This window comes from Trichogramma pretiosum, unplaced genomic scaffold, assembly GCF_000599845.2.
Source record: "Trichogramma pretiosum strain Unisexual culture from Peru unplaced genomic scaffold, Tpre_2.0 scaffold1, whole genome shotgun sequence".
Lineage (NCBI taxonomy): Eukaryota > Metazoa > Arthropoda > Insecta > Hymenoptera > Trichogrammatidae > Trichogramma > Trichogramma pretiosum.
The window spans coordinates 1,760,732-1,788,186 of NW_019641703.1; the positions used below are offsets into that span (position 1 = coordinate 1,760,732).

The 27,455-nt window shown below is 37.4% G+C and overlaps 4 protein-coding genes and 1 long non-coding RNA gene across 8 annotated transcripts in view; 2 read left to right on the forward strand and 3 right to left on the reverse strand.

The window, feature by feature from the left end:
* Positions 1–57: 57 nt before the first annotated feature.
* LOC106654900 (squamous cell carcinoma antigen recognized by T-cells 3) lies at positions 58–3,490 on the reverse strand. The gene is made up of 6 exons (XM_014375031.2): positions 2,757–3,490; positions 2,507–2,685; positions 1,560–2,428; positions 850–1,489; positions 627–774; positions 58–556 (listed from the first exon to the last, which is right to left on the reverse strand). Exons 1-6 carry the CDS (start codon positions 3,271–3,273, stop codon positions 126–128), a joined length of 2,784 nt encoding a protein of 927 aa, XP_014230517.1. The 5' UTR covers positions 3,274–3,490; the 3' UTR covers positions 58–125.
* A 1,304-nt stretch (positions 3,491–4,794) lies between these two features.
* LOC106653197 (serine protease gd-like) lies at positions 4,795–6,976 on the forward strand. Its single transcript, XM_014372540.2, has 6 exons — positions 4,795–4,948; positions 5,031–5,267; positions 5,327–5,492; positions 5,585–6,019; positions 6,090–6,454; positions 6,528–6,976. Exons 2-6 carry the CDS (start codon positions 5,058–5,060, stop codon positions 6,798–6,800), a joined length of 1,449 nt encoding a protein of 482 aa, XP_014228026.1. The 5' UTR covers positions 4,795–4,948; positions 5,031–5,057; the 3' UTR covers positions 6,801–6,976.
* Positions 6,977–7,152: 176 nt separating this feature from the next.
* LOC106657644 (PAX-interacting protein 1-like) lies at positions 7,153–14,705 on the reverse strand. Of its 4 annotated transcripts, none has more exons than XM_014379268.2 (10): positions 14,487–14,705; positions 14,221–14,338; positions 11,330–14,026; positions 10,583–11,237; positions 10,077–10,521; positions 9,826–10,010; positions 9,489–9,730; positions 9,149–9,418; positions 8,869–9,076; positions 7,153–8,583 (listed from the first exon to the last, which is right to left on the reverse strand). In XM_014379268.2, the coding sequence occupies exons 2-10, from the start codon at positions 14,314–14,316 to the stop codon at positions 8,498–8,500; spliced, it is 4,884 nt and encodes a 1,627-aa protein (XP_014234754.1). In that variant the 5' UTR covers positions 14,317–14,338; positions 14,487–14,705; the 3' UTR covers positions 7,153–8,497. The 4 variants fall into 4 exon arrangements, with proteins under 4 accessions (XP_014234754.1, XP_014234762.1, XP_014234745.1 ...); XM_014379276.2 differs by having other exon boundaries at positions 10,583–11,063; positions 11,151–11,237; positions 14,221–14,705; XM_014379259.2 differs by having other exon boundaries at positions 14,221–14,705.
* Positions 14,706–15,329: 624 nt separating this feature from the next.
* Positions 15,330–16,826, reverse strand: LOC106654970 (60S ribosomal protein L27a-like). Its single transcript, XM_014375148.1, has 6 exons — positions 16,749–16,826; positions 16,395–16,458; positions 16,211–16,308; positions 15,882–16,040; positions 15,669–15,805; positions 15,330–15,391 (listed from the first exon to the last, which is right to left on the reverse strand). The coding sequence occupies exons 1-5, from the start codon at positions 16,749–16,751 to the stop codon at positions 15,677–15,679; spliced, it is 453 nt and encodes a 150-aa protein (XP_014230634.1). The 5' UTR covers positions 16,752–16,826; the 3' UTR covers positions 15,330–15,391; positions 15,669–15,676.
* Positions 16,827–21,272: 4,446 nt separating this feature from the next.
* LOC106655512 overlaps positions 21,273–27,455 on the forward strand; it is a 31,011-nt gene continuing 24,828 nt past the window's right edge. The window contains exon 1 of the long non-coding RNA XR_001339449.2: positions 21,273–21,682. This is a non-coding gene — a long non-coding RNA (uncharacterized LOC106655512). The remainder of the gene's footprint in view (positions 21,683–27,455) is intronic.

The window sequence follows — 27,455 nt, forward strand, 5'->3', positions numbered from 1 at the left end:
TTTTTAGAACAAATTATTCAAACAATATCGCTGTTTATTAGTTCTTTTTTTCATGAATTTTTGATTTTTTAAGATTTCAAGTATTAAGTAAAAAGTAAGAAGTTGATTTGAACTTATAATCTATCTTATTTTTTTAGAAGCATATTTCTAAAATCCTCGTTAGTTTTTGCTTTTGCTACTCCATTACCAGGAACTACGTCACTGGTAGCGGTAGTTTTTAATACCCTAGGTACTAATGATAATACACTTTTGGGACCTCCAAAGTGGGAACGGCTTTGTGAAGAACCTCCGAGGGATTTGATTCTTAAATTGTCGTCACCTGGTGTTGGTTTACGCTGTGGTGGTTGACTAATTGCTACGCTTATTACTTTGTCTTCAATAGTCATTCCATCAGTCGCAACTAAGGCTTTGCCAGCATCAACTTCATTTTCAAAATCAACGTACGCTAATCCCTTAGAATGACCGTTACGGTAAGTGACTATCCGTACATCCTTGAGATTTCCGTGGACTTTGAATATTTCTTCGAGCTGCTCTTTTGTTGTACTGGGAGGCAAACCTAAAAAAAAATGAGTTAAATAAGTTTAGAACAATTTTTTTGCATATTGTTTATTAATTTTAACAATTACCTTTCACAAATAATTTATTCTTCTCTAATTCTGTTTTGTATTTAAATATTGGACCTCTTGAAGTCTTATCAGGATCACATCTGGATATAAACATTGGTCGGTTGTTTATTGGTGTTCGATCTAGTTTGAGAGCTTCCTCCACTTGATTCTAAATGAATAGAAAAAAAATAAAATTAGAATACATTACTTTAAAAAAAATTGTGCACATATTTATTACACATACCTCATTCTCAAATTGTACGTAGCAAAAACCTTTATTTCGGCCTTTAAAGTCTTTTACCATTCTTATCAAAGTGATTGGTCCAACTGATTCAAGTACCGCTTTTACTTCCTCCTCAGTTGTTGAATAATCTAAATTACTGACAAATACAGTAATTTGATCCTTAACTTTTTGGAATTCATGAGTCTCTGCTTCTGACTCAGTTGTATCCATATGTTCTTCAACTGGTTTTTTATAGCCAGGAGGAGGTGCGCTTTTAGTTTGACCACCATGTTCCTTATCACCCTTAGCTAAGGTAGCAGTAGGACCATTTTTGATGTTAGCTTTTCCCATTTTGTCAGTCTTTATTATCTTACTTTCAACTATCCCTACATCTTTCCATTTGGGTACATCTTCAGCTTTTCTTTTAAGTGGTTTTTTGACTACTGTTTCATGTTTTTGCATATTTTCTTGTGCTTTTCTATTCTGTGCTACTTTCTCCAAGCACTCTTTTGTTTTCGCTTCACAAACTTCCATTTGCTCTAAAGTTCCTTCATCCCTTTCAAAATTGATCCAAGAATTAGCTATACTTTCAGGCCAATCTACAGTTGCTGCCAATGCTTTAGGGAAAAGTTTACGTAGATGCTTAGTATCTCCATAACACCTAAAATATATAAAAATTATTAGTAAAAATGTAAAAATGTATCAATTATAATTATGCTAAAAAAGTTTACTTCTCAAGTGAAAGATATTCCAACCAACTTGCATATGATCCACTGTGACCTTGCGACATAATATCTGCCCATAGTTTCCTTGCTGTTTCCATACTACGAGCCGTAATTGCTTCGAACCTGGCCCAAAATTGAACAACTTCACAATTGGGATCACCCTCAATTCCAAAAGTTTTCAAATGTTCACAAGCTCGATTAAATGCATTTCTTACAATTTCAATATGTTTCTCTTCATCTGGAGCTTTATCAACTCCTCGTCGTAAATATTCAAGATATGAAATCCAGAGATCTTTATATTCTATTGGAGAAGCAAAACCTACAGCCAGAGCATTTTCAACCACTTGCTGTACTTCAGACATAGGACTTTTCTTTTTTTCAAGATATCTAATCCAAGCTTGCCATATTTTAACATACCATGGTACATTTCTTACTGCTTTTGCATAAATCTTTTCTACAATTTCATAAATTTTAATATTGTTCTGTACATAGAGTATATAGTCAAGCCACAAAGTTGGTTCTAAACTTAAATCAGCTACAGCACGTTCATACAGTACACTGACTCGACCTGGATCTCCTATTTGTTTCTCTTTCATTAAGTAAGCGTTATAAGCATCAAGCAATTCTTCTTTACTGTTAGAACTTTCAATTTTCTCTTCAAATGGTTTCCGAACTTCTAATTCAGCTAAAGCTCGATCATATCCACTTTTAATGATTTTTTCATCTTCAGTACAGCTGCTACCCTCTGATGATCGCCATAATTGGTATTCTTCAAAGGTTTTTTCTTTGCCATACAAAGGACAAGCCAGTTGGCGTTTGAATATTTTACCAATTCGATTAATTTGATCAAGTTTTCCTGAATCATCTGTATTCATCTATTAATTAAACAAAATGATTTAATTATTTTGTAAAAATAAAATGCAAAATGATGAAATTATAATAATTTCACTTACCATTAATAATATAAAATTTTCAAATTCTCTGTAAGCGTCCCAAATCAAAGAACCTTTTGTAACGTGTAGACCAGCATCTGTCAAAGCTCGTTCAAAAATATCCCTTATTTTTTCAACATTTTCTTCCTCAGTACCTAGTCCAGTACTGAATATTAAATATTCCAGCCATACCTCAACGGCTAAAACAAAATGACACAGATGAGTATATAAATGCTATTAAAATCAATTGACTTTGTATTAAAATACTCACAGAGGTAATCTTTAACAGCTCTATCACAAAGTTCCAACACAGGGAGCTTTTGTTCTGGAGTGACAGCAAGCTTCATTTCGTCTTTCAGCCAGGAAAGCCAAATTTCCGAAGTGAGCGGGTACTTAGCACTCATATTTTCTCTGGCATTTCTGAGTCGATCGAGACAACCCATAGTTTGAAGTTTTTCAATTAATGATTTATGCGCCTCGTAGTCGTACGGGTTTTGCTCCAGTATGCTGACAAAATTCTGTACTTCGGCTTCGTCGGCTGCATTATCCTCCTCGTCGTTGTCGTCGGAGTCAGAGTCATCGTCGGAGTCGCTACCTTTGGTAGCAGCCGCCGTGGAAGTTTCCATTTTTTCTTCATCCGAATCGCTTCCTAGATCGACATTTTCATCGTCTAATTTTCCTTCGTCGTCCAATTCTTCATCCGATCCAGCTAACAGCTTACGTTCGGTCTCCTCGTCGTCAACAGGATTATTCAAGTCCATATCTTCGGTATCGTCCATTGGACTCATAATATTTCAAAAGTAAAGAAAATATCAATTTCACTGCTCGATATCGTCAAGGACTCTTACGGGGCAAGACTTGGCACGCACAAAACAAGCACCGACTTTACCAAAATGATTGTTGCCGCGAGTTGCTGCGATAGCGACTACACAAATACTGTGGCATATAGAAATCCAACAGACAATCGCGAGCCCTACTAAGACACGTGAAGGTTATGTATGTTTATCGTCGCGGTTTTTGCCGCACACATTTTACGCGCAGGCCGCACTCCGTACAGCGCATTGATTCGCAATTCGCATATATAATCGAATTTACTGATTTGCAAATCGCATTCATACATCATTCGACGAATTTCGATTTCTGAATTTGATCGAGGATGACTCGTGACAATGGTCAAAGACTTTTAAGGAATTTTTATCTCAAGAATACACTGTGTATATTGATCACCGGTAAAATAAAAACACAATCGGTAAGCATCTTTATGCATTTTAAAAGTGTAGATGTAAATTTTAAAATTTAAATCCCCATGAAAATTTTGAAGAAACATTAATTAAAGTTTAAAAGCTCTAAAAGATGATTGATTATAATCAATGATATTTTATTGGTATGAATAGTTTTATTTCTTTTAAAAGTTAATAAAAATAAATTTTATACATACTTTTCAGGAATAAAATTTAAAATTCAAATTCAATTTTCATTTAGATTTTATTCTCGAAAAAAAGAGGAATCAGTTTCTTTAAAATATCTCAATTGTCCTTGTATAGAATGTACATATACAATATTGTCATAGCCACTTACTCGGTATCGTTTTGTAATTATGTGTTTATTTATTTATGATGTTGTATTGTATCATCTTTATTGATGATGTAACTAGGACGAGGCCAAAGAAAATAAATATTATATTAATTTCAAAAGTTATTCAGGATAGTAAATGCAAGCGAAGCGCCACCGAGGTAAGGCGCGCTCTGTATATGAATGATATTATTTATATATTTACACTAGAGTTACTCCTGCTCGCTTTGAATTGAATTGCTGATGAGGCGGATTAATAGACTGAGTTTGCGCTTTCACATTGTAACATTAATGAGACGTGTAGCGAACTTCCTACCTGCTGCTGCAGTATTCATTCATTATTCGATTGTCAATATCGCGAGAAAAGTAGTACAATTTTGTCTAGATTCTAAATTATCATTTTTATTTATTTTTTTATCAGTTTAATTTGTATTAGTTGAAACTGTATTTAGTTTATATTTAAACGTTTTTAATCTGTTTTGTGATATTGATGAGTGACGTGCTACAAAAAGTATGCTTTTAATGCCTCGTATTGTTAAATTGGCATAGGTAATGAAGCAGCTCCTAAAAAGAGAAAAAATCTCAAGAAGTATGGTTACTCAAAAAGAAAATCAATTAAGCGTAAAAAAGACAAAAAGAACGGATTGGTAAGTTATAAAATTAAATGTAGTCGCGGAGTTTTCGTTCAGTGAGTCAATTATTTAAGCATTCATTTCTACAATTTTAGTGGAATTACAAAAAATATTATTTAAAAGATTCGAAAAGACAAAAGAAATTGAATTACCTTCGCCGCAGAAAGAAGAAAAGAAAACATCGTAAATTTAAATGGACTCGATGATTGCGATGGGACACGGTGACGAAAAAATCCACTCAATTTCGTGAAATGATAAAGTACGTAAAGAGCTCGGCTATCACCCACTAAAGTATACACAGATCCAAAAAGTAACAAGTAAAATCATAAAATGAATTTCAGGGTTTTGTGCCGGAAAAGTTGTAAAAAATGTATCGTGCAGCCGGTACACTTTGCCTAATTATCTGCGTGCTGCAATTGTTATTTTCGCTTGGACAGAGTCAGTGCCCAGAGTATTTCCGATACTACCGAAATGAGACAAATGGTGAAATATCAGGACTCGTGGAGATTCCATCTCCCCCACAAGGTGTACCCTTGCATCTAAGCGTCATTTTGAGCATTGCAACAGTTTTACCTACCGTAAGTTGGCCTTAAAAGTTTTTCTTCAAAAGGGTAATTAATTGTGACTCTTGATTCAGAAATACATGGGCAAATTGGAACTGGCCAAATCAAAAGATGAGTCAGTTCGCGATGTGCTTCAGGGTAAATCGTTGTACTACCGAGTTCATTTTCCTGTGACTCGGCCTTTTCCAACAGTGTTGAGTATATCCTTGAACGATATCCTTTTTTGCCGTGGAGAACCAGGTGCTTTTTCATCTTACAACTTATGATATTTTTAGTAGTTAATGTCCTAATCAAGAGCTCTATTACTAATGATCAAACAAATAAACTTGCAGCGTACGGGGTAGTCGTGACTAACATTATCCTGGAGCACACGCTGTATCCTCCCCGAGTGATTATCCCCACGGCGGAGCAGCTACTGAGTTTTCTCTCGGATCAAACGACGACGGCAGCCTACGATGACGTTCTACCGATCAATTTGATACCCTCGTTCGATACCACGACCGAGAAACGTCGACCACCGAGTACCACGGAAGCGCCAACTACTACTACCACTACTACTAATTTGGCGATTTATACGGAGCCGGCGACCTCCAGGCCGATTAGTAGCGACGACTCTTCGTCGTGCGGAGTCGTGAGTTCCTCCTACGGTGCTTCGGTTTCGAACAAACGCGAGAATTGGCCCTGGCTCGTCGCCATATTTACGAAAAAGGAGAGTTTGGAGTTTCAATGCACCGGCAATCTCATATCACGGACGCACGTAATCACGGGTACACTCAATTTTTCAGGCTCTATCGTATTAACGATTTCATTTCTAATCGCGATGTTTTATGTGCTTAGCCGCGCACTGCTTGCAAGAGGACGTCGACGTGCCCATTAGGGCCGAGCAATTGATCGTCGCGCTCGGCATACACAATATACGCAACGAGCAAGAACCCGGCCAGATCCGCGTCGGCGTTCGAAGCTACGACTTTCATCCGGACTACAAGAATCCCGATAGCGCCGATTCCGATTTGGCCATCGTCAAGCTCGCGGAGCGCGTCGAGTTCTCCGCCCAGATTCGACCGATCTGCCTCTGGATGAGCCGAACGGATCTGAAGGACGTCGTAGGAAAAAGCGGCTACGTCGTTGGCTGGAGTCTGGGTGGCAATAACGGCCGCTACAATCCAGAGCCGCGGGCTTCCAGAGTACCCATCGTTTCGCAGGTCAGTTCTAATTTTCCACGAGATAATTTCAAAAATATACGCCCTCGTCTCTAACGACCGTGTGAATCTTAAGGAAGAATGTCTCCGAAGCAACGTCAACTTTGCCGACATCGTGTCCGAGAGGACTTTTTGCGCCGGTAGACGCGACGGAAAGGGCCCTTGCGACGGCGACAGCGGCAGCGGCCTCGTCATGTTTCATCCGCGCCACGCGCGTTACCATCTCCGAGGCATAGTTTCCATCATGATGTTGGACATCAGAACGAGAAGCTGCGATCTTCAAGAGTACGTGATCTACGTCGACGTAGCCAAATATCTGCCTTGGATTCGCCAACAAATATATTATTGAGTAATTTTTTTTTATCACTTTTTAAGACTTACAAGTGACGACACAATTTCGTGAACATTTTGTTGTGTAAATTGTGTACAGACAGCACTCGCGAATTTTAATTGTGCCTCCAAATATTTTTTAACCATCAACATTTTGAAAGTAATTAAACTTTTAGCAGTTAGTTATTCATCGGATTAATTCATGTTGTATGGACATTCGACTTTTTCAGGTGAAAGGAAAAGCACAAAGATTTCGTCTAAAACGAGTTTGTTATTTATTTTTATTTTATATACGTATTAAAAATATGTATGATCTTAAATAATAGAATATACAATCTATTTTCATATAACGAAAAAATATATTATATATATTTTAAAATTTTATTTATACTTATATTAAACGCTTTGGGTGAAGGAATTAGTACCAGTTACTCGAAATTGATACATGATATTAAAAACGCCCATTTCCGTTGATAGTTCATCAATTGCAAGATTAAAAACTTTGCTCGAACGCGAGCGATTGAAAATACATTTGTTCTTTTTTTCGCAACTGTCTTCAAAAGAATGATGTTCATCGAAGAATATTTCATCATTTAATTGAAGAGATGAGAATGCACACGAAAATTAATAATTTTTATAATTTTTCATTATTCCCATACAACACACATTTGAATATTTACACTCCAATTATTGTCGCTAGAGTAAACTTAGAAAAATCCAAATCGCTTCAGTGATTAGAACATGAAATTTAAGTTGGATCCTGATAGGGATTATTCGTGTTTTAAAATCACATTTAAAAGAATGGAATCTCCAAATTAAAAATTTTAAATGATTTTTTGCAAAAAATATGCGACATTAAACTTTCGGTTTCGTGATACTTAAATGATAAAGCGCGTTATCCAACTAAAGTTAAAGCAGGTTCATTACGTCTGCATGTCACAGGAATTTTTCTTTAATATTGAATTTTAATATTACTGTTAATGTCTAATTGACTGAAAAAATTCTAATGTGATACTATGATTATAATTTCGCATTTACAAATTTTACACCGCGAACAATTTAAACTATATATTTAAAATAATTAATCATACTAATAGATACGTATGATAGATAATTTTTTTTTTTTGATTCGTCATTAAGTTCCAATTAAATGACTGTTTCAATTTTGATCAATTTAAATTTCGCTTTAATTCATTAAATTTTAGTACTATAAACTTACTTTCTACGACTGTTAAAATATTCAAAAATAAAATAAGTAATTTGACTACGAGAAAGACGACTATTGTGCAGTTTCTTTTTAGAAAGAAAATTACAGTTTTAAAAAAGCATTTGCCGTAGAAAAAATTCAACAGTGTTATTGCATTGTTTCACGATTTTCGGTCATGAAATAAATAGTAAATCAATCTTATTTTGAAATAGTACATTAAATACCAAGTAATGTAAAAAACTAGAATGTTCAAGATCACGTGTATATTATCGATTAATGGAAAACCGAGATTGAAATACGTGACCTAAAGTGCATTTTTTTACATCCTGTTTACTATTTTTTGAGAATCCTCTAGCAAAAATTTACATTTTTGTAACTTTGACCAAAATGGAAAAAATACTTTTCGCTAGAATGGCAAAAAAATGATTTTTTGCCGATAACCATTTTCACAATAGAAATGTTATGTTATTCGTTACATGAACAATATTGTCAACAAATTGTTTCATTTTCTATGAATTTGTAGTTGTTTCTGGTATATTCAGTTGAAAATGTTGTCTTGCAACTGCCCCTAAAACTATTTCAGCACTGAATACTCCTGAAAAAAATTATTCATTGAGTAAAAATACATATTCCTATAGCCCTATGTATGATAGAAATTAATTTGCTCTCAGACTTAAACTAGATGAGTAAGGCATAGCGTTGTTCATCCTCCACAGAATTTCAAAAATTCAATGTCTGTTAATTTTTTTCATCATTGAGCCATGCAATCGAGACAAAACTTTTATAGCCAATTGAGAATGAACTCAATCACATTGGCGTGAAAAGTAAGTCACAACACATATTCTATCAAACAAGCGATATAATTTTCAAATAAACTTACTAATCTCTGCTCGTAGAACGTCAGCAAGGAGGTGTAAGTCATTTTCTACTGTAATTATTATGTAATCAAACTTTCCATTGCTATTCATTTCTTGTATTTGAACAAGAGATCGTCTATTTTTTTCGAACGTGCCTCCAGCACTTTCGATTATTTCTGCCATGACAGATGGAGCGGGTACCACTCCAGGAGTAACATAAAATATTTTATCCTAGAAGTAATATTTTATCATAGAAAATAACTTTATTTAATTAAAATTTAATAATATATCTTTGACATTTACTTTGAGAATACTTCCTCGATTAGGACTAGCTAAAGCTTTCTGAATATTGCAATTAAACGTTTTTTCAAATTCTGGATTATCCAGCGCATATTGACTTTCGTCAAGGAAAGTATTTTGTGTTGAAGAATCCAACAACCAATTAATACTAACGATGTATTTACAACGTGACAGACAACATAATAGTTTTACAGTTCTTAAAGCACAATTCATCACTAGGTGAGTTGAATCTTTCCAACTCGCAGCAAGAGTGCCACCTAACTCTCGTATGCGCTAAAAGCATATCAATAATAAGACAAAGAAATCATTGAGGATAGTAATAAGGCCAGTGTGGGTATTGTACTTTTGCATGTTTCTTTGGATTAATTCCAGAAAATAATATTTTCGGTTGATTTTCTGGAGTAGGTGGATTTGGATTAGTCACAGTAATTGGCTCATCCAGACCTAAAAGATGCGGATCTTTGCTCGACAGCGATCCTTCCAGCCTTGGTTTCTTATACTTTCTCATAGCGTTTGGACCTTGGCCGACTTGTTTCACCTTATCATAAGATTCTTGGCTGACGTTTATTGGCATTTTCCAACCAGCTGTAAAGATAATACAATTTATAAGTATTTGACAATATGATTAGAAAAAAAAAAAAAAATAATAATAATGAAAGTAAATTATCACTCCATTTTACCCATAAGATGAGGAACAAGAGAATAATCTAATCTAAATGGATTTCCTATACTAAATTGTTGATATTTGAAAGCATCTGTTTGATGTATGGCATTTACTTGACCGCACAATATATCTGTAAGCCACTGAGCATTTACAATACCCGTTTGCCACTCCTTGGCTTTTTTGTACTTCATTCCCTCGGGCCTTAAATGAATGCACAATTATTTTGCGAATACTCGAGTGTATAGTATTTTCAAAACTCTAGTATACCTTCGACATATTAGCAGTGTATTATGTTTTGAGAAGTATTTTGTGCATTTTGCTCCAACCGCGTCAAGCATGAATTTGACTTTATTACGTTCATCCCCTTCGAAGCCAGACAACGATATAATATGTTTGCTACAAGGCAAATCATTTTGACCAAATGGAGTTGGAAAATGTAATGCGTGCCATGGAGGAAGCACTTGCTGTTTAAGCACAACGTCCGATAACCAATATGCTGATACACAACGAGTACCTTCGCGCATGGCTTGCACCACAATGGGGTGTTTTTGAGTCATAGATAATACGTGAGTGGCCCGCGGGCAGTACTGTGGTTCAGTCTCGCCACCGTGTCGCTCGATTACCTGTTTCCATACGGCCACTCTCTCTGGGCAAAGGGTGTCGTACTCAACGATAACGAAGATACAACCGAGCAAGAATAGATCTGGAGGTACTGTTACCAATCATATTAAGAGGTATAGTCAATTTTAGAAAAAAAATTAGTTCTCACTTACGTTTTAAGTCGGGATTAAGTCCATAAAACTGGACCTTAGACTGCTGCGGGGCTGTTGGTGAACATTGCATTTTAGCCGCGCCTCCAGGAGTTGTCCCGTTTGTTATATTACCTAGAGTTCTTCTTTGATAGGCTGCAAGAAGTTGAGGATCTTGCGACGGCGGTGGTGGCGGCCTATGCTGAGCAGTCATGAGTCGCAATTGACCAGCTGCACTACCTTCGGCTGCACCGCTTTGCAATCGGCTAGTAAGCATATTTGCCAATGCTGTTTTCGTTTTAGCATTAACAACTAGCTGTTGCTCGGGTGTCAGTTGTGCACTACTGGACATTGGAGTCATCATATTGTCAGACTGAATCAGTTGTGGCGGTGGCTGCGGTTGCTGCTGTTGTTGCTGTTGCTGAGCATTCTGTTGCTGCATTTGTTGTAACTGCTGCATTCTAGCAATTTGTTGTTGCTTTTGCAATTGTAGCTGTGCTATTTGCTGTTGAGTCAGAGGTTGTCCTTGTTGAAATTGTGCTCCCTGAACAACTTGTGGATTTTGGACAGTTTGATTTGACTGAACAATTACCTGATTACCAGTGTTAATTGAATTAAGTGTTGCGGGTTGTCCCATAACATGCATTTGTGTTGGTTTTTGAGGTACAGCAGTGGCAACCTAAAAAAAAAAGAGTAAAATATTAGATTTTGATAATATTAATAATCATAATATTAATAATATTAATAATTCAAAGTGCTTCAATAACTTACTTGAGGTCCCATCATTTGTGGACGAGGCTGAGAGACCCACTGTATACCACCAGGCTGACCAGGTGTACCAGGACTTCGTATTACTGCAATTTGTGGGCCCGGAGGGACTCCTTGTTGTTGGCGCTGTTGACGTTGGAATAATATTGTTTTCTGTTTCTGAAGTTTCTGAATGAATTGAGCTCTTTGCTGAGGATCTAGCTGTTGCAATTGTTGATGTGTTTGGGCATCAAGCTGAATGAGTTGTCGGGGTGGTTGTTGGACTTGTTGTACCCATTGTCCACCTGGTCTCTGTTGACCAGGGACTTGCTGCTGCTGTTGCTGTTGTTGTTGTTGTTGCTGTCTTTGCAATTGTAATTGGTATTGCTGTTGCTGCCATTGAGGATCCCTTTGAACCATGAAACTTTGCTGATTTTGGTTTACTAGCTGAGGTTGTTGAGGTATTTGATTATCTTGACGTATGACAAATTGTTGTGAACTTTGAGGAACAGATTGTTGCAGTTGTTGAGATATCTGTTGAATCTTTTGCTGTTGCAACAATAACATTTGTTCATTTGTGAGTTGGGGTTTTTGAACTAAATTTTGCTGTTGTTGCTGATTCAAGTGAGCTTGTTGCGACAATAATTGTTGTTTTTGTTGCAAAACTAGCTGCTGCTGGGGGTTTAACTGCTGAGATGAAATTTGTGGCTGAGTAATTAATTGTTGCTGAGATGTGATTGGTTGAGGCATTATTTGCTGTTGTTGTTGAACAATTGTTGGTTGGGATTGTATATTCTGTTGTGGAATTTGTTGCTGAGTAACCAATTGTACTTGAGATGGTATTTGTTGCTGAGTGATTAATTGCACTTGTGGTTGCATTTGTTGAGGCATAATTTGTTGCTGAGAAATTATTGGTTGTTGTGCTTGTTGCTGCTGTGCTATTTGTTGTTGTTGAACATTCATTTGGGATGTAACAATTTGTTGTTGTGGTGAAATAGTGTGCTGCATCAACTGTGAATTAATTTGAGGGGACATTAAACCCTGAGAAACTACCTGTTGCTGTTGATTTATTTCTGATTGTTGTGATATTTGCATCAATTCTTGTTGATTAATAACCTGATGTTGAACTTGTGGAAGATTTTGTGTAATAATTTGTGAATTTTCTTGTTGTGTAGGAGACTTCAAAGGAAGTACATTATTCGTCATTGCCGTTGAAGTCCAATTGTTTTGTTGAATGTTATTTTGTACTGAAGATACAGGAATATTGGAATTATTTTGCACACTAGTGTTAGCATTACTCCACTGAAACTGTTGCGTTTGAACTAATTGTTGCTGTTGATGCATTGGTTGCTGCTGCATAGGTTGTTGTTGCTGCATTTGCTGTTGCTGTATAGGTTGCTGTTGTTGCATTGGTTGCTGTTGCTGCATTGGTTGCTGTTGTGTTTGCAAAGGCTGCTGTTGTTGCTGCTGCATGGACTGCTGTTGTTGCATCAGCTGTTGTTGTTGCATCAGTTGCTGTTGTTGTAAAGTTTGCTGTTGTTGTAAAGGTGGCTGTTGCTGTAAAGATTGCTGTTGTTGTAAAGATTGCTGTTGCTGTAAAGGTTGCTGTTGTTGAATAGTTGATTGTTGTTGCATAGCCTGCTGCTGTTGTATAGGTTGCTGCTGTTGTAAGGGCTGCTGCTGTTGTATAGGCTGCTGCTGAATTGGTTGCTGCTGTTGCTGTTGTTGTTGCATTGGCTGCACTATAGTTTGTTGTTGCAGTATAGGCTGCTGTTGTTGTAAAGTTTGTTGCTGTTGAAGAACTTGTTGTGGCTGTTGAATATTTTGATGTTGCAGCATGTGTTGCACAGGTTGTTGTTGATGCAAGATTTGTTGTTGAGGAGGTTGTTGATTTTGCATAATTGGCTGTTGTTGCACATTTTGTTGTTGAATTTGCTGTGTTTGCTGCAGCTGAGATTGTATTGATTGATCTATATTATCAATATTATTTAGAGATGAAACAGTTGAAGAAACAGTTGTGGACGCAGATGGAGAGGAACTTGATGCAAGATTTTGATTCTGAGATACTACTTGATTTTGCATAGGTAAGGCAGGTTTAGATTGATTCCATGGCATTCTTTGTTTTAACTGTTCTAATGCAACTTTAGTAAGATCTTGATCATCTTGAGATGCAACTTGATTCAAATCTGTGTCTTGAAAACCTGTAATCAATGCTGTAGAGGTATCTGGTGGCGACTGTACCAATAAGTTTGGATGATAATCTACTTCCGATATAATACTCTTTTTTTTACAGCAATCAACTACCCAATCTGGCGTAACTATATTTATCTGATGACTAGAAGCAGCCTTGAACTTTGTACCACTGGTGTTTGTTGTAATTAAATGTGTGCAAGTACTATCTAGCAGCAATTGGCATTTTCCACCTTGAAAAGTGATCATAGCCCATATTGATTTACAGTCTGCTTGACTAACTTGTGATACACATGCTTTGACATTGGAAAATAATTGATTTTCTTCAGGTGAAAAATAATGGGCAGGAAGTAACCTTTTACACAAAACAGAACACACAACCCATTTTTCTGTCACAGCTGGAATAACATAAATATCTTTGGCGGTAGATATGTCTGTTTCAGCTGCATCATTGCCTGCGATGAGATGAGTAGTGTAATCACTCAAAAAATTAGATCTTTCAGCTCCTCCTTCATGCAGAAGATTGAGAATCTAAGGAGGTAAATTATAAATTTTGAGTTAATGTAAGAAGTTGAAATGATTTGTAAGTTGTAATGTACAAAAAAAACCAAATAATGTAAAACTGTCATAATTGTATCAATAATAAATAGAAATTAAATTGAATAAATTTCACAAAAACAATAAAAAAAAGTTAAAATAGAGTTAAATAATGAAGTTCAATTAACCTTTGAATCAGCATCCCCACTGAGATAGTACTTGACTTGGGCAAAGATCCTATCATCTAGCTTGAACTCTTCGATACCGGCACTGATGTCGCCCATTTCGATGGCAAACAATAATTCACTGGGTATCAAAGACGGTATTAAAGACTTAATAACAAGTCACTGTATCTGCTTAAGTGTATTTAGCATAATCACAACACGCACTACTACACAGTGTTTAGATCATTGATCTATCACGATCTGTTGTTGTTTGCGTTTGACTTCCCCACCTGTAAGGTTATGTCGCGTATGTGTACGCTCCTCGAGGACGAATGTTTACGCGCTTTGATACGGCTGGTGGACGGTAGTGGGAAATTCGTACGACCACGCGTCTGGTGTGTTGCGCTCGCGGCTACTGCTCACAGTTTACTGTCCTCCTCTCACACCAGAGATTCCCGTCTCGACAGTCGACAACTTCTCGCTGTTGACTCCTACAACAGTCAATCTCATACGCGTACGTCTGACAGAGTGAAGCTGTAATCCCCCTCTCCCCCTTCCCCTCACCTCATGCTACTATCGTTTGCGGCAACGCCGTGAAGATAACTCTTCGTTTCGAGCCGGCGGCCTTGATGTTGATTCTTGAGTCTTGACATGCATTGGTAAAATGCCCGATCAGTTTTTTTATTCAAATCAGACTAATTTTCAATTTAATATTAATAATAATTATGTGCACGGTTAATGTTATTGTTTATTCAGAAAATTCAAGATCTTTGAAACTTGAAAAACGAGTTTTTTGAAGGATGAATTGTTTACTTCATTTTTTATCAATTTTCTGAAATATTCTTTGTGCAATAACTTTAGAAAAATTAATCAATTAAGTGACCTTTATGATTTAATATATTAGGAGTATTTTAAAAATTTTCTGAATTTTCTTAATTAGGATTCATTTATGAATGCATGTCAAATAAATGATAACCAATCACATGAGCATTTTTAAAAGTAAAAAAAATGTATACAAAATTATGAAATAAACCAGTATGGTTTTAAATCTCATTTTTGATTTTTTCTAATAAAGTATTTGTTGGGTATGTTGGGTATGTTTGAAAGTTGAACAATTACAAATGAAACTTGTGTAGTTTTGGATAAAACATATTTTTTATTGATTTTCTTCAATTCATTAACAGCTATTATTTATCTGCAACAGACAGAAAAAAAATTAAATTAGTTGATTGTATAATTTTTATTATGAGAATATGTAAGTTTTTTTTAACAAATCAGAATAGAACGAATCAACAAGATATTGCGAGTGTTGTACGCACTCTTTCAGTCCGCCCGTTCAATATCATCATTATTTTATAACTGTAAGCATTTAAAATTGATTTTTAAATGTTTTTTTTTTCAAAGAAGTAACTATTATTCTAAATTTTAAAAATTACATAAGAGAAATATGAAAATGGATATCATTTATTTACCTTACAATTTATGCACTAAGTACACAAACTCCTCCGGCTTCTTTGATTTTATCTTCAGCTGATTTGCTGAAGAATTTAGCCTTGACAATAACTGGCTGTTTTGGAATACGTCCTTTTCCAAGAAGTTTATAGTATCCCTAAAAACGTAACAGTAGCAATTAACAAATGAAACAAACTTAAACTTTTAAAATTTAAATAATTTATGAAACTTACTGCTTTGACAAGATCAATGACAGGAACTTTTCCAGTTTCAGGATCAGCATTTTTGTACTTCTGCCTGGTCTGTTCTGACACAAGTGTCCAGAGTTTATCCAAATTCAGAGTGGGACAAAACTTCTGATTCCTACGCAAATGGTAGTTGCGCATACCTAACTGTAATTATAAGGATGATTCAATATGTAAGTAAAAATTATAATGAAGTACTTAAATTGTTTAAGATTTTTCTAGGAAATATAAATGTAGCCAATGTAGCTTGATGGTAAAAACATTCTTCTCACTTTAATTTGATTTGACTCTATACATAATGATAAATCTGTACATACCTTTCCAAAGTATCCAGGATGGTACTTATCAAAGTTGATGCGATGGTGGTGCATACCACCGGCATTACCACGACCACCAGGGTGCTTGCGGTGCTTGCCTAGAATGAAAAAAAAAATATTGGTAAAATTACTTGAATTTACTAAATATATCAATAGTATATTGTTTAAGACTCGAGTAACATACCAATACGTCCATGACCATGGCTCACATGTCCTCGCAACTTCCTAGTCTTCTTCTTATGTGTAGACTGTAAAATTATAAGAAAATATTTTTAACAAATGGTAGGGATGAAAGATTTTATGATGTATGAAAGCATTAATTTGAAGCATTATTATAAAAAGTACACCGGTACACAACGTGCTCTTAAAGGTTAGGTAAACGGCACATGGGCACATTTTTCAATAGTAAAATTGAAATTATTCATAATTATATCGATTGCAGCACGAGTCACGATTAATGAGACAATCATTGAAAATACTATTTTCATTTTTAAATGTTTAATTTTAAATAATTTAACTTGTTTAACAAAATTCTCACCATATCGACGTGATAGTGTGCGACTCTCACGCGTAAAAAAGAGACGTTGCTTCCTTAGTCGTCTTGTTTTCGGCTCAGCTGGTGGGAATTTGCCACAGTTTTGATACGGTCATTAACCAGCAGAGTTATTTTGAATTAGTGGCGGGAATCATGAGCTAGACGAAAGTTAAATCATAGGTTTACATTACATTTGCAAAGAAAATTGCAAGGTATTTCGATAAGGAGCAGATGCGGATTATCAGAAAACTCAGTTATAGTATAAAAGGGGAATTTTTCATGTTTAAAAATGTTGGAAATTAGTTTAATGCGAGGAGCGGAGTGCTTTGTGCAAGACCAGAATAAATGGTTGAGGTCGTTATGATCTTCGTTGCATTCACACCAAGGTGGAAAGGAGAGATTTTTTCTTTAAAGACTGTTCGCTAAGTTGTTTAATATTAAAAATAACAAAAAAATACGAATAAATTTACATAATAAACTTTATTTTTTAAGAAATTACAAAAAAAATTTTTTTCATCGCAAACTTGAATGAATAAACTAAATTACACTTGAATAATGAATAATTTATTTTAATACAAAAATTAACTTATTTTTCTTTTAATTGGTTTTTTGAAAGAAAAAGAGTTCAAAAATTATTTTGAGAATATGTTTAGCTTAATTCGTAAAAATCAAAAACTGAACCTACTCGCGATTATATACAATTATACCCAAACAATTTACTCAGATATCTGTATGGGTGTAAAATGTCATTGAGCTTTTTAGCTCATTTACGGCTAAAATATACAAAATAACTCAATTTATAAGCGCACTATCGAGGATGGTTATATTGTTTCAATGAACAAGTGAACACTGATGTCAAAAAAACTGACTATGATTTTGAGGATTTTTGTAGAGATTCAACACTTTTTTTTCAATTGAATAATTTAAAATTTTAATTTTCTAATCCTTATGTATGATTTAAAAAAAATGTTGATTTTCTCATAAAAAATCTTAAAATGTACGCATGCCTCAAACAGTTTGAACAGGGTTGAAAACGCTATTGACTCGTACATCAAGTTCACATCACTAGTCGAATATTACAGTGTTTGATTAACTTCTAGATAGTTTGCGCAACCAAACGATATATGTTTGTAGTAATCACCTGTACATACGCGTTTACCTGCACGTTAGTTCAGTGCCGATAATCAATTTCTGGGAGGAAAGTGTACTTCGTAGTACATCTACTCTCCATTTAGGGAAATTAATGATCATTTTAGTAATATCGTCCCTAAATTAAGTTGGGGAAATTCAGATGTGGCCTGTACAAATATAATTCTATATGTAGTAACCTAATATCAACGGAAGAATTTATATAATATTATAAATGAACATTATAAAAACTAGAAAGATATTAGTAACGAAATATTAAATTTTTCCATTCATTTTAATTTTATTATTTATTTTTTTATTATTAGATCTATAAGAATCTATTAGAAAATAACATAAAACAATTTTATTGCTTTAGTAAAAATTTTCAATATTAATATTAACCTAACGAAAAAAAAATGAACGTTTAAAATATTTTAAGGTACATATTAACTTTAATTGGCTTGGTCGTGGCAATTCTACTGTTACAATTATAATACTAATATTAAGCGCATTTTAAATGGTCTGAAAATGACGATTTAATTGTTTTGAAAAATTGAGCCCAGTTTCCAATCATTTTGGATGCGACAATATTACTTTGAGTCTTTAACACTAGGTGGCGAGTACCTTTATCTGTAAACCTGCAAGTGGCAAAGTAAACCTAATTGTATAAGTTCCAAATGAAGCTCAATAGTGCTTATGGTTTGCTAATGTCAATTTACACTTTTGATATGTGTATCCTGTTCTAATGGACCTTTTATCTTCAAGAAATTTTTTCGTTTTTCAAAAACTTACCATGAAACGTTAAGTATTACTACCAGGGTAATAATGATGCCATTATAAGTTCAATCAATTACTGTACATCTTCTTGGACGTAAAGTATCTTTGTAAAATAGCCGATGTACATTTCCCCATGATGTTATGTTAAATAATACGTCTGTATTTTCATGTAAGATTGAAGTTGTAGAAGCTGAGGGTCGGGAAAAAGCTAAATGGTCACATCTGAAAGTTTTCTCTCTTCATTATTCTTTGCAGTGGTGGTCGTCGTCGTTGTCGTCATTGTGCTTGTCAGCGTCTTGCTGCACACGTATACATACGTATACCTACGTAGTAGACGAAAGCTCGCGCTTCAGAGAGACGGACTGACGGACACATGCACAAGTACATACCCTCTCACACCTACACCCGCGCATACATATATATACGAAAATACACGTTGAGACTGAGAGCAGAAGAGAGAGAATCTCTGGTGGATCGATCGATCGGCGCGCTGCACAATTGCGCGCTGGTAGCATCGCCTGCATCGCCGTTATACTCGTCGCAAGTCGTCGTTCCTGATGCTGCTGCTGCTGCTGATAGTGAGCGACGCCAAGAGGATTTACGATCGAGTTTCATGTATTTACAGTGTAGGACGTAGTGATACTGACTGCTGCGCACACATACATGCAGCAGGATTCAGTGATATCGATGTGTACGTAGGCAAGGCCGACGTTGAGCTTCAAATAATGAACGATCTTGATGCAGAGAATACATCTACATACACAATCAGTAAAAGTTCTACTACACGTCCGACCAGCCTTAACTCAGCTTTAGTCGCGTATAGCTTATTATACAGTATGGTCTATCGTTTGGCTTTTCTTCTTTCGTACATTATATTTAGCCAATGTGGATCGAGCCTTTATCATTTATCAAAGCCTGAAATATCCGAGACACCCATACGTAGCTCAATGAATTTTCCAGCCTATCGTGAAAATCTCCAGTCTATATTGCGTTCGTGTTGCATAATTACGTGTTATTTTGATAGGCCGATTACTCGCGGACCTCTGGCGTTTATTTATATATCGGAACTTCACCGGCCTTGACCCAAGCGCGCTCGCTCGCGAGTATATAAGCAATAATAGGGTCGAGAATCTCCTGCGCGCTCTTTTCTTCTTTTCTTTTCTTACATATATTACTGCAGCTTGTGTGTGCATCGTATTGCAGCAGCTCTCTTAACGTATTGTCCAACATCTATTTCTCAGGGAAATGTGCATTATTATGCCCGAGAAAATTATTACTTTTTTTTGCATTGTAAACTCGTGTGCAGCGTATTCTGCTTGATGTACTTCTTTAGCGAGTATTAATAATGATGCCGAATGAAAATAATGATGTAAATTTAATGATCACGTCGGAGTCTTTCGTATGAAATATCATACTTGAGCTACTGAGACATCTTGTCACAATTTTTTAACAGCATTATTTAGTAATTTTTTTTTAGTATTACCCGTCGGAAGGAAAATATTGAAGTCAAGTTGTTCTTTATCATCTGCAATGTTAATATACCGGGATTTGCATGACAATATCGTAACAAATTATAATTGACGAGTTCGTATTGACGTTCGGATTGAAATGATAAAAAAATATTCCAGATTTTTTGTAAAAATACAAAGTATGAAATTTTTAGTACGATCGACGTGCAGAGATTTCAATTGAAAATGTTCCAGACTCTGCTCGCGGTTGCATAGAAATCGAAATGACTTGCTCATCCGTGATTAAGGTAAAATGTGGGTAGTAATCAGTGCGTTCAATTCAAACTTGATTGAACTTTGCTGAAAAAAATATAACGAAATCCGAAGTACCAAAAAAGTTATATAGATCAACAAAAAAAGAAAGGCTATATCGAATAACTAAAAGCTTAGATATCGTGAAAAGGTGTCAAGCAAAGACTTTGGAAGTCGAAACCGAAAGAGCTGGAAACCGATACACAGGGTAAAATCCGAGTTCAGGATAACGGACTCCACTACTCCGAGCGTGTGTATCGGTTGCCAAAGTCGCATCAATCGCGCGCGCGTGGGGGCTATATATATAGCTCTCATCTCGATCTTGCCGTCGGTGCTCGTGCACGCAGGGTGTGCTATAGGGTGGATCACAGTAGAGTCTCCCTTTACCCGTAGTCGCTTCTCTGCTCTCTCTTTCTCTTTCTCTCTATTCTATCTCTTGCGAAGCCATCCCCCGCAGCAGCAGCATCAGCAGCATCATTGGCGTCTCTCGTACACCTCTATATAAGTACGACGCGCGCATGCGGCCGAGGATTTCGGTTTTTTTTAATTCGTGGGTGTGGTAGTGGTTGCCGATGCTACTGCTACTGCTGCTGCTGCTCTATACTCAGTGGTGGCAGCAGCGACCAACAAGCGCCATACGTATGTATAGCACACAGATACTGCGAAGGAGATTATATTATTCGCGCGAGATACCGAGCAGCAGCAGCAGCAGCAGCGCTGCTCTCGCTTCTGCTGCTCGCGCAATTCCTCCTGCTTGCCCCCCGTGCGAGAGTGAGTCTGTGCTGCCGCTTTCTCTCTTTCTCTCTCTCTCTCTCTCTCTTCCTGCTGTATATAGTGCAAAATTTTGCGCTCTCGCGTCTCTCGAGCACGGTGCACGGTAGTAGGCGCCGAGTTGCGAGAGCGAGTGCAGCAGCAGCAGTAGCAACCTTAGTGGTTCGTGCTCTCCGAGTTTTACGTCGCACGTGCTTATCCTCGACTTTAGCCGACGCGACGGCTACACGTGCAGTGAGTGCGCGATCTCTCTCGTTCTCTCGCTCTCCGTAGTGTTTCTCTCTACACGAATTCTTCAGGCTTTTTTTCGTTGCCAAGTTCTCTCTTTCTTTCTTTTTCGTTTCGTTTGTTGGTTTTATTTGGTGTCAAAAGTGCGTCGATCTACGTCGTTCGCTCGCGTCGAGCAGCTGCGAGCAGCATCGGTGCAGCGCAGCGTCACTGCACGTCTGATCGGACACGGATCCATACTACTTGCAAAATCAAGATCGCGCGAAAAAACAAGTGCGTAACCGATTTCAATTTATAAAATAATCGTGGCAGTAGTTTTTAGTTTTTAGTCTAAATGCATGATGTGTGTGTGTTGTGAGTGCGAGTGTCTGCGCGGATCTATATAGCAATATAAAAGCCCGAGTGCGGCGTTATGTAACGGTCAGGGTGATTCTGATGCGCGAGTAGCGAGTGATACACGGAGCTTGTATATACCGACGTCACCCCTTTCGAGCTTTTCTCTCTCTCTCTCTCAGCTCTTCTCTCTCACGATTTGCAGAGAGCAACTTTTTGTCTCTTCTTTCTTCTTTCTTATACTAAACTATATTGTACGGGAGATCTGCTCTCCTGGATAATCCGTCCTGTTTATACTAACGCTGTAACTATACGAACTTTCTGCGTTTCAACTTGTAACTCGAGGAAACTCTCTTCTTCCCCCTCGCTCGCGCACACCTAGCTCGCACGTACGCTCGACGAGAAGCTATTTTTCACCGAGTTTCTCTTTTTCTTCCGGTGCCTTATTTTTTCTACTTTTCCACTGTTTAGTAGCAGCAACAACAACTGCGTACATAGATAATCACAAAGCAGCTTAGCGCGAATTCTTCTCGACGTTTTTTCGCGAGAGCAAAAGAGAAATCGGAAAGTCGCTGTTTAATGCGTTTGTGAGACGCGCAAGTATACTTTTTCAAGATCATTATTCAACTCGTATCTTTCTTTTTTCGTTTTACATTTTTCGTGGCTTATAATCTAATTCAGCTACTGCTCTTCTTTCGATTTTAAAAAACTCAAAAAAAATACGGATGCAGGGTAACTTTGCTTCAAATTATCATACTGATTATGTTCAAGGAGTATATGGTAATTAGTATTGATCTAATAACTTATCATAATTATTCGTTTGAGTTTTAATTTGCATCGATCCGCGCACTTGCACGTCGGTTGAAAAACGTAAAATTATAATCGATTTGTTTCGGCGCAAGCTCGACGATATAATATGCGCGAGTTTGGCATTTTTGCTGTAGCACGCAGAACCAGGTAATAAGAATTTCACAGATCACTCGATCTTAATGCTCGTAATACGCAATATAACGTAATGTACATGGATAAAAGAGAGCGGGGCATAATACGTCGCGCGTACGTGCGTGGGGTGGTAATTAAGATTGTTTCGAGGCACTTCATATTTTCGTAAAAAAGTGTATACCTCCAAGCAGCGCCCATGTAGTAACATTTAAGGCTAAATGCGGAGAAGAAAAATTGAGACTTATAAAAGAGCAGAGGCAGAGGCGGCGGACGAGGGCTGGTGCAGCAGCAGCGGATGAGTATCGTGAAAAGTACAAGTATATGTGTACCAGGCCTCGTTCTCTCGCTCGCTCGCGCCCCTTGGCTCGGAACGAGCGTATAATACGTACACAGTCGAGAAAGAGAAGAGCCAGCATGTACGAGTCTAACGATTATTTATCATCTCGCGCGTAACGCGCCGAGGCAGGCAGGCAGGCAGTACTTGGCTTGCTGTGTAAGCATCGCGCATCTCTCTATCTCTATCTCTCGGAGAAAAGCCGCAACGCTGCATCTAGACGACGACGTGTGCGTTTTTGTGTGTGTTACAGTGTGTATGAGTGAGCGAGATGTTACAAAACACTCGGGATAGTAAAGTAGCTAGAAAAACAGCCCCCGAGCACACGCGAGTGTAGCAGCAGCGGTAGCAGCAACCGTATATAATTCTAAAAAATCTTCACGAAGCAGTAGAGCAGTCTTTCATTGTTGCGTGCAGTATAGCGTGTGCACCTCTCTAGCTCGACTCGAGCTTTCTCCTCAGAGATAATAGATGAGAGTAGCTCGCGCGAATCCGCGGCACGTCGCTCGACGTCTCGAGACGAATTAATCACGTCGTACATATACGGTTCCTACGTACAGTTCCTTCGTTCATGTGTGGGTGTGTGTGTGTGTTTGTGTGGGTGCCTCGAGTCGCTCGCGAAAATGCACGCGCGCAGGTGCAGCTGCAGACGAGGCGTGTGTGTACGTGAGTGTGTGTGTGCAGACGCGAAATCAACGGAGCGAGACATTTGTAAAATCAAGCAGCAGCGTTAGGCAACTTCCTGCCTTCCGAGCTCTACCCACCCGAGCGCGTTCGGAAATTCTGACACTTCGTTTCCCTACGTGAGAGAGCTGGAGATGCAGATAGTACGGAGCAGTTCCTAAAAGGACTGCGACTATATTAGGAACACGCCTCTGCCCCACATTCAACCTTGAATAGAGATTAAGGCGATTCGGAAGAGCCTCCTCGAACTTGGTGTAATAGTGTCACGCGAGGGTGAGACGCGATTGATTTCGGATTGAATTTTTTTTTTCATTATACCCTGGTTGAAAGTTCGCCAAAACATGCTTGATATGCGGCTGGAAAGTAAGCCATTGCAGCCGCATATTTTGATGCGTAAACCAGTGCACATTGCTCTTTTTCAAGAAATATATTCTCTACACTGTTTTAAAATAAGACAGACGGACCTATAAATGTATGTCTCAGTCCCTAATTCTCTAATCTTAGTATCTGTAATGAAATAATAATTATTTTTTTTCTTTATGACGACAAGTGATCGCATTGACCGCAGCAAGTGATTTTTGTAAAATAAATAAAAATATTACAATTGTATTTAGAATTTCACAAAATTATTTGACACGACGGTAGGACGAAGTATTAAAATTTCTACAGATTCTTCTGATACTACAAAGTAAAATTTGTGAATCATAAATAGGAATTAACCTGAGCTAAATATCATAAACTTTTGTTTAAAGTTCTATGACAGTATACCTTAAAAGCGGCCCCCCCCCCCCCACAGGGGGCTTCGCCCCTTGCACCCTCACTAGGGCTACCACCCTGGACCCGCCACCCTCCAACCACCGCACAGTACAATAAAATTAAACACAACGCAACTACTATACCTATTATAATATGATAAATTCATACGATAGTATGCATTTTGTGTAGTACGCACTTTCGGTTATGCCATCGGCAACCGAAGTGGTTCTTCAGGGGAACTTCGTGCATGAAATTTTTAATTTTCGTATACGAAAATAGGGTTATCTCAGGTTATTTGAAATTTCGTTTACCAATTTTAGAATTTCGTATACGAATTTCCCCTGGATAGCCAGACCCACCAGTAACATACCATAACTTCACATGATAATAAATTTTGGGGGGTGGGCGAATTTTCGGCCGTCTATAATGAAAAATAGCATACGCACCACGGCTGGGAGTGGGACATCATAGCCGTGGGCTCGCTACCTGAGGCTACGCTTTGGGTAGCAACTCGCGCGTGGCTGTAATGACCCACTTCCCAGCCTAGGTACATAATATACTAATTTCGTCACTCGTCTAACTTTTCCTCTGTAACTGCGATATTTGTTTTTCAAGGCGCTTTCTTCCCGATTGAATTTTTGCGAGCCGCTCTTTTTGGATAAATTATCGCGTTTCGCTCTCGAGTATTTACGATAATTGTCGATTTCGACTGCGAAGATGAAAAGTGATTATTGAAAATGTTTTGAAATATATAATCATTGGCCGCCGTTTACACGACCTAAAAATGACCTTTCAATTGTTTTCAAAATTTAGACCAGTTTTCAACTACTTTACATACGATACTATTTCAAGTCTTCACCACTAGATGGCGAGTGCCTTTATCTGTAAATCTGCAAGTGGAAAAGTAAAAATAATTGTATTAATAAAGCATGGTTGTCAATAAATTTAATGATAGTAGTATAGATTCTAAGGCACCTTTAAGCGCGTTAGGGGGCTTAAAAGACAGGTATCGAGATGCTTCTAATTATCAGTAGTTTTTGTTAAATGTTGCAGTATTTTGTGAATGTCCTCACAATGAAAAGCACGTGATCATTAGACGGATCAAAGCAAAAAAAAAATACGAAAAAATTAAATATTTCAAATGCCTCTATACGGAGCTAGGATGCAATATTCCGGTCAAAACCTACGTCATTTTTTAGCTTATTACACACGTAATAATACCCCGGAGTTTAGGAAAAATTGGTGTTTCTCCGAGCGAACCTCAGCTATTAGAAAGCTAGAAAATTTTTTTAGCAATATTCAAATGGCTCTACAGCAGTTATTTTTGAAGCAATCAAAACTTTGAAAAAAGCAAATTAAAGGTCTTTTTAAGAACTTTAATTTGGCGGGTTTGAATTTTGATTTGCTTAAAAATTGACGGCTACAGAGCCATTTGAATATTGCTGTAAAGAAGCGGAAAAATTAATTTAAATCGAATTTAAAAATTTTCAAGCGACTGGCGACACGGGTTATCTCAATTTATGAGCTAAAATTTTGCAGAGACTATTTTTTTGGTACATATATAACCTTTTCCGTTGATCAAAAACCATTGTCAAAGAATTTCGAGCATTTCTTTGAGGGTTATACTCGCGTTTGTCAACTTTGCAAATCGAACGTGGTGGCTTTGTTCCACAGCGTCGAGCGATATATCGATTGAAATGCACTCGATCATCATCTTTTTTTTTACGGCTTGCGCGAGCTTTATACTTATATACTCGTGGCTGCGCGCCCGTATCGTGCCGCGCGCACTCACCCACGTAGCCTCGTAGAGGCATATAATAAATTTGCAGTTATGGTTTATCATCCCGCGTGCATGGCAGCCTCGACACGTCTGCATGATCTGGATTACGTTGCCGTTTTATGATAATCTACTTATGCGCCCGCGATGATGACGTGCTACGCAATCTATTTCATCTATCTCGTAATAAATATTTCCTTCCGCGCGCGCCTGCTTCGATTCTTTTCTTCGGGATATGGTTTTTTTTTCATCGTTCGCCACGGTTCTATATTCACAAATTACAACTTATTCGGTGTATGAAATTTTTCATTTTGTCGGAGAGCTTTTTTCGACAGTTGACCTCGCTCTCGGGTTTCGTTGCGGCGGTGCACGAACAACCAAGAAAAGAATATAATGCAACGAATTTTCGGAAGTTATACAAGCTACTCACGTTACCTTGGCTCCGTCATGTTGCGTTACGCGCGCTTCTCTTTACAAAAACCCGAATGTTGTGTCAGTGCATTGTAAGATATCTCAACGCGTGGAGTTTTGTGTGTCGAGCTTGCTGCCGTATACGCATTTACCGAAAGGAGCCATCCGAGAGCAGGAGTGCGTCTGCGTCAAATTTACATAGGGAATCGAGTGCTGTGTAAATGTGCTGAAAATGCAGGCATCATTTTACGAAGGATGTTGAATTTCGCGTGTCGTACCGCGAGTGTGCATATGCGTATTTTTTCTTTCATTCACCCTTTTTTCGAGTTTAATGCGAACCGGAAAGTACGATATATAAAAGAGAATGACAACAAATGCCACGAGATTTGCATATCGTCAAAGAAAAGTTGAATTTCGATTATGCCAATGTTAATAGCGAAATAAGTATAATAAGAGATATATAAGTGGATCACTTACGAATTTCAAAATCAAATCTCGCGTTTCTTGAGTGGCGTTCGCATATTATATGTCTCGCAGAGAGAGCGAGTTTGTTTTTGTATTTATCAACATATAAGCATCTTCTAAATCGTAAACAAGAAATTCGAAACGTTCCGCGAGTGAAGTCCAATTAGCTTTTTTGTGTTTCGGTGTACATGTCGCGTTGCGGGCGCGCACCACACAAGGACAACTTAATTAGGTCGACGCGCGCTCTCTCTGTATTATGTGTATAGCAGCAGCAGCCGGAGAGCAGCCCAACGCGCGCACCGAGTTTATCGTGTAATTATTTTTAGACTTTTCTTTCACTCAAA

Coding starts and splice junctions, on each gene's coding strand:
- LOC106657644 (XM_014379268.2), bottom strand. CDS start 14,316: ATGGGCGACATCAGTGCCGGTATCGAAGAGTTCAAGCTAGATGATAGG. Junction 14,027..14,220: donor GTGGGGATGCTGATTCAAAG/GTTAATTGAACT, acceptor TTACCTCCTTAG/ATTCTCAATCTTCTGCATGA. Junction 9,731..9,825: donor TCTTGTTCCTCATCTTATGG/GTAAAATGGAGT, acceptor TTATCTTTACAG/CTGGTTGGAAAATGCCAATA.
- LOC106653197 (XM_014372540.2), top strand. CDS start 5,058: ATGTATCGTGCAGCCGGTACACTTTGCCTAATTATCTGCGTGCTGCAA. Junction 5,268..5,326: donor TTGCAACAGTTTTACCTACC/GTAAGTTGGCCT, acceptor CTCTTGATTCAG/AAATACATGGGCAAATTGGA. Junction 6,455..6,527: donor GAGTACCCATCGTTTCGCAG/GTCAGTTCTAAT, acceptor GTGAATCTTAAG/GAAGAATGTCTCCGAAGCAA.
- LOC106654900 (XM_014375031.2), bottom strand. CDS start 3,273: ATGAGTCCAATGGACGATACCGAAGATATGGACTTGAATAATCCTGTT. Junction 1,490..1,559: donor GAATATCTTTCACTTGAGAA/GTAAACTTTTTT, acceptor TATATATTTTAG/GTGTTATGGAGATACTAAGC. Junction 557..626: donor GAATAAATTATTTGTGAAAG/GTAATTGTTAAA, acceptor ATTTTTTTTTAG/GTTTGCCTCCCAGTACAACA.
- LOC106654970 (XM_014375148.1), bottom strand. Junction 16,309..16,394: donor CCATGGTCATGGACGTATTG/GTATGTTACTCG, acceptor TTTTCATTCTAG/GCAAGCACCGCAAGCACCCT. Junction 16,041..16,210: donor ATCCTGGATACTTTGGAAAG/GTATGTACAGAT, acceptor TTATAATTACAG/TTAGGTATGCGCAACTACCA.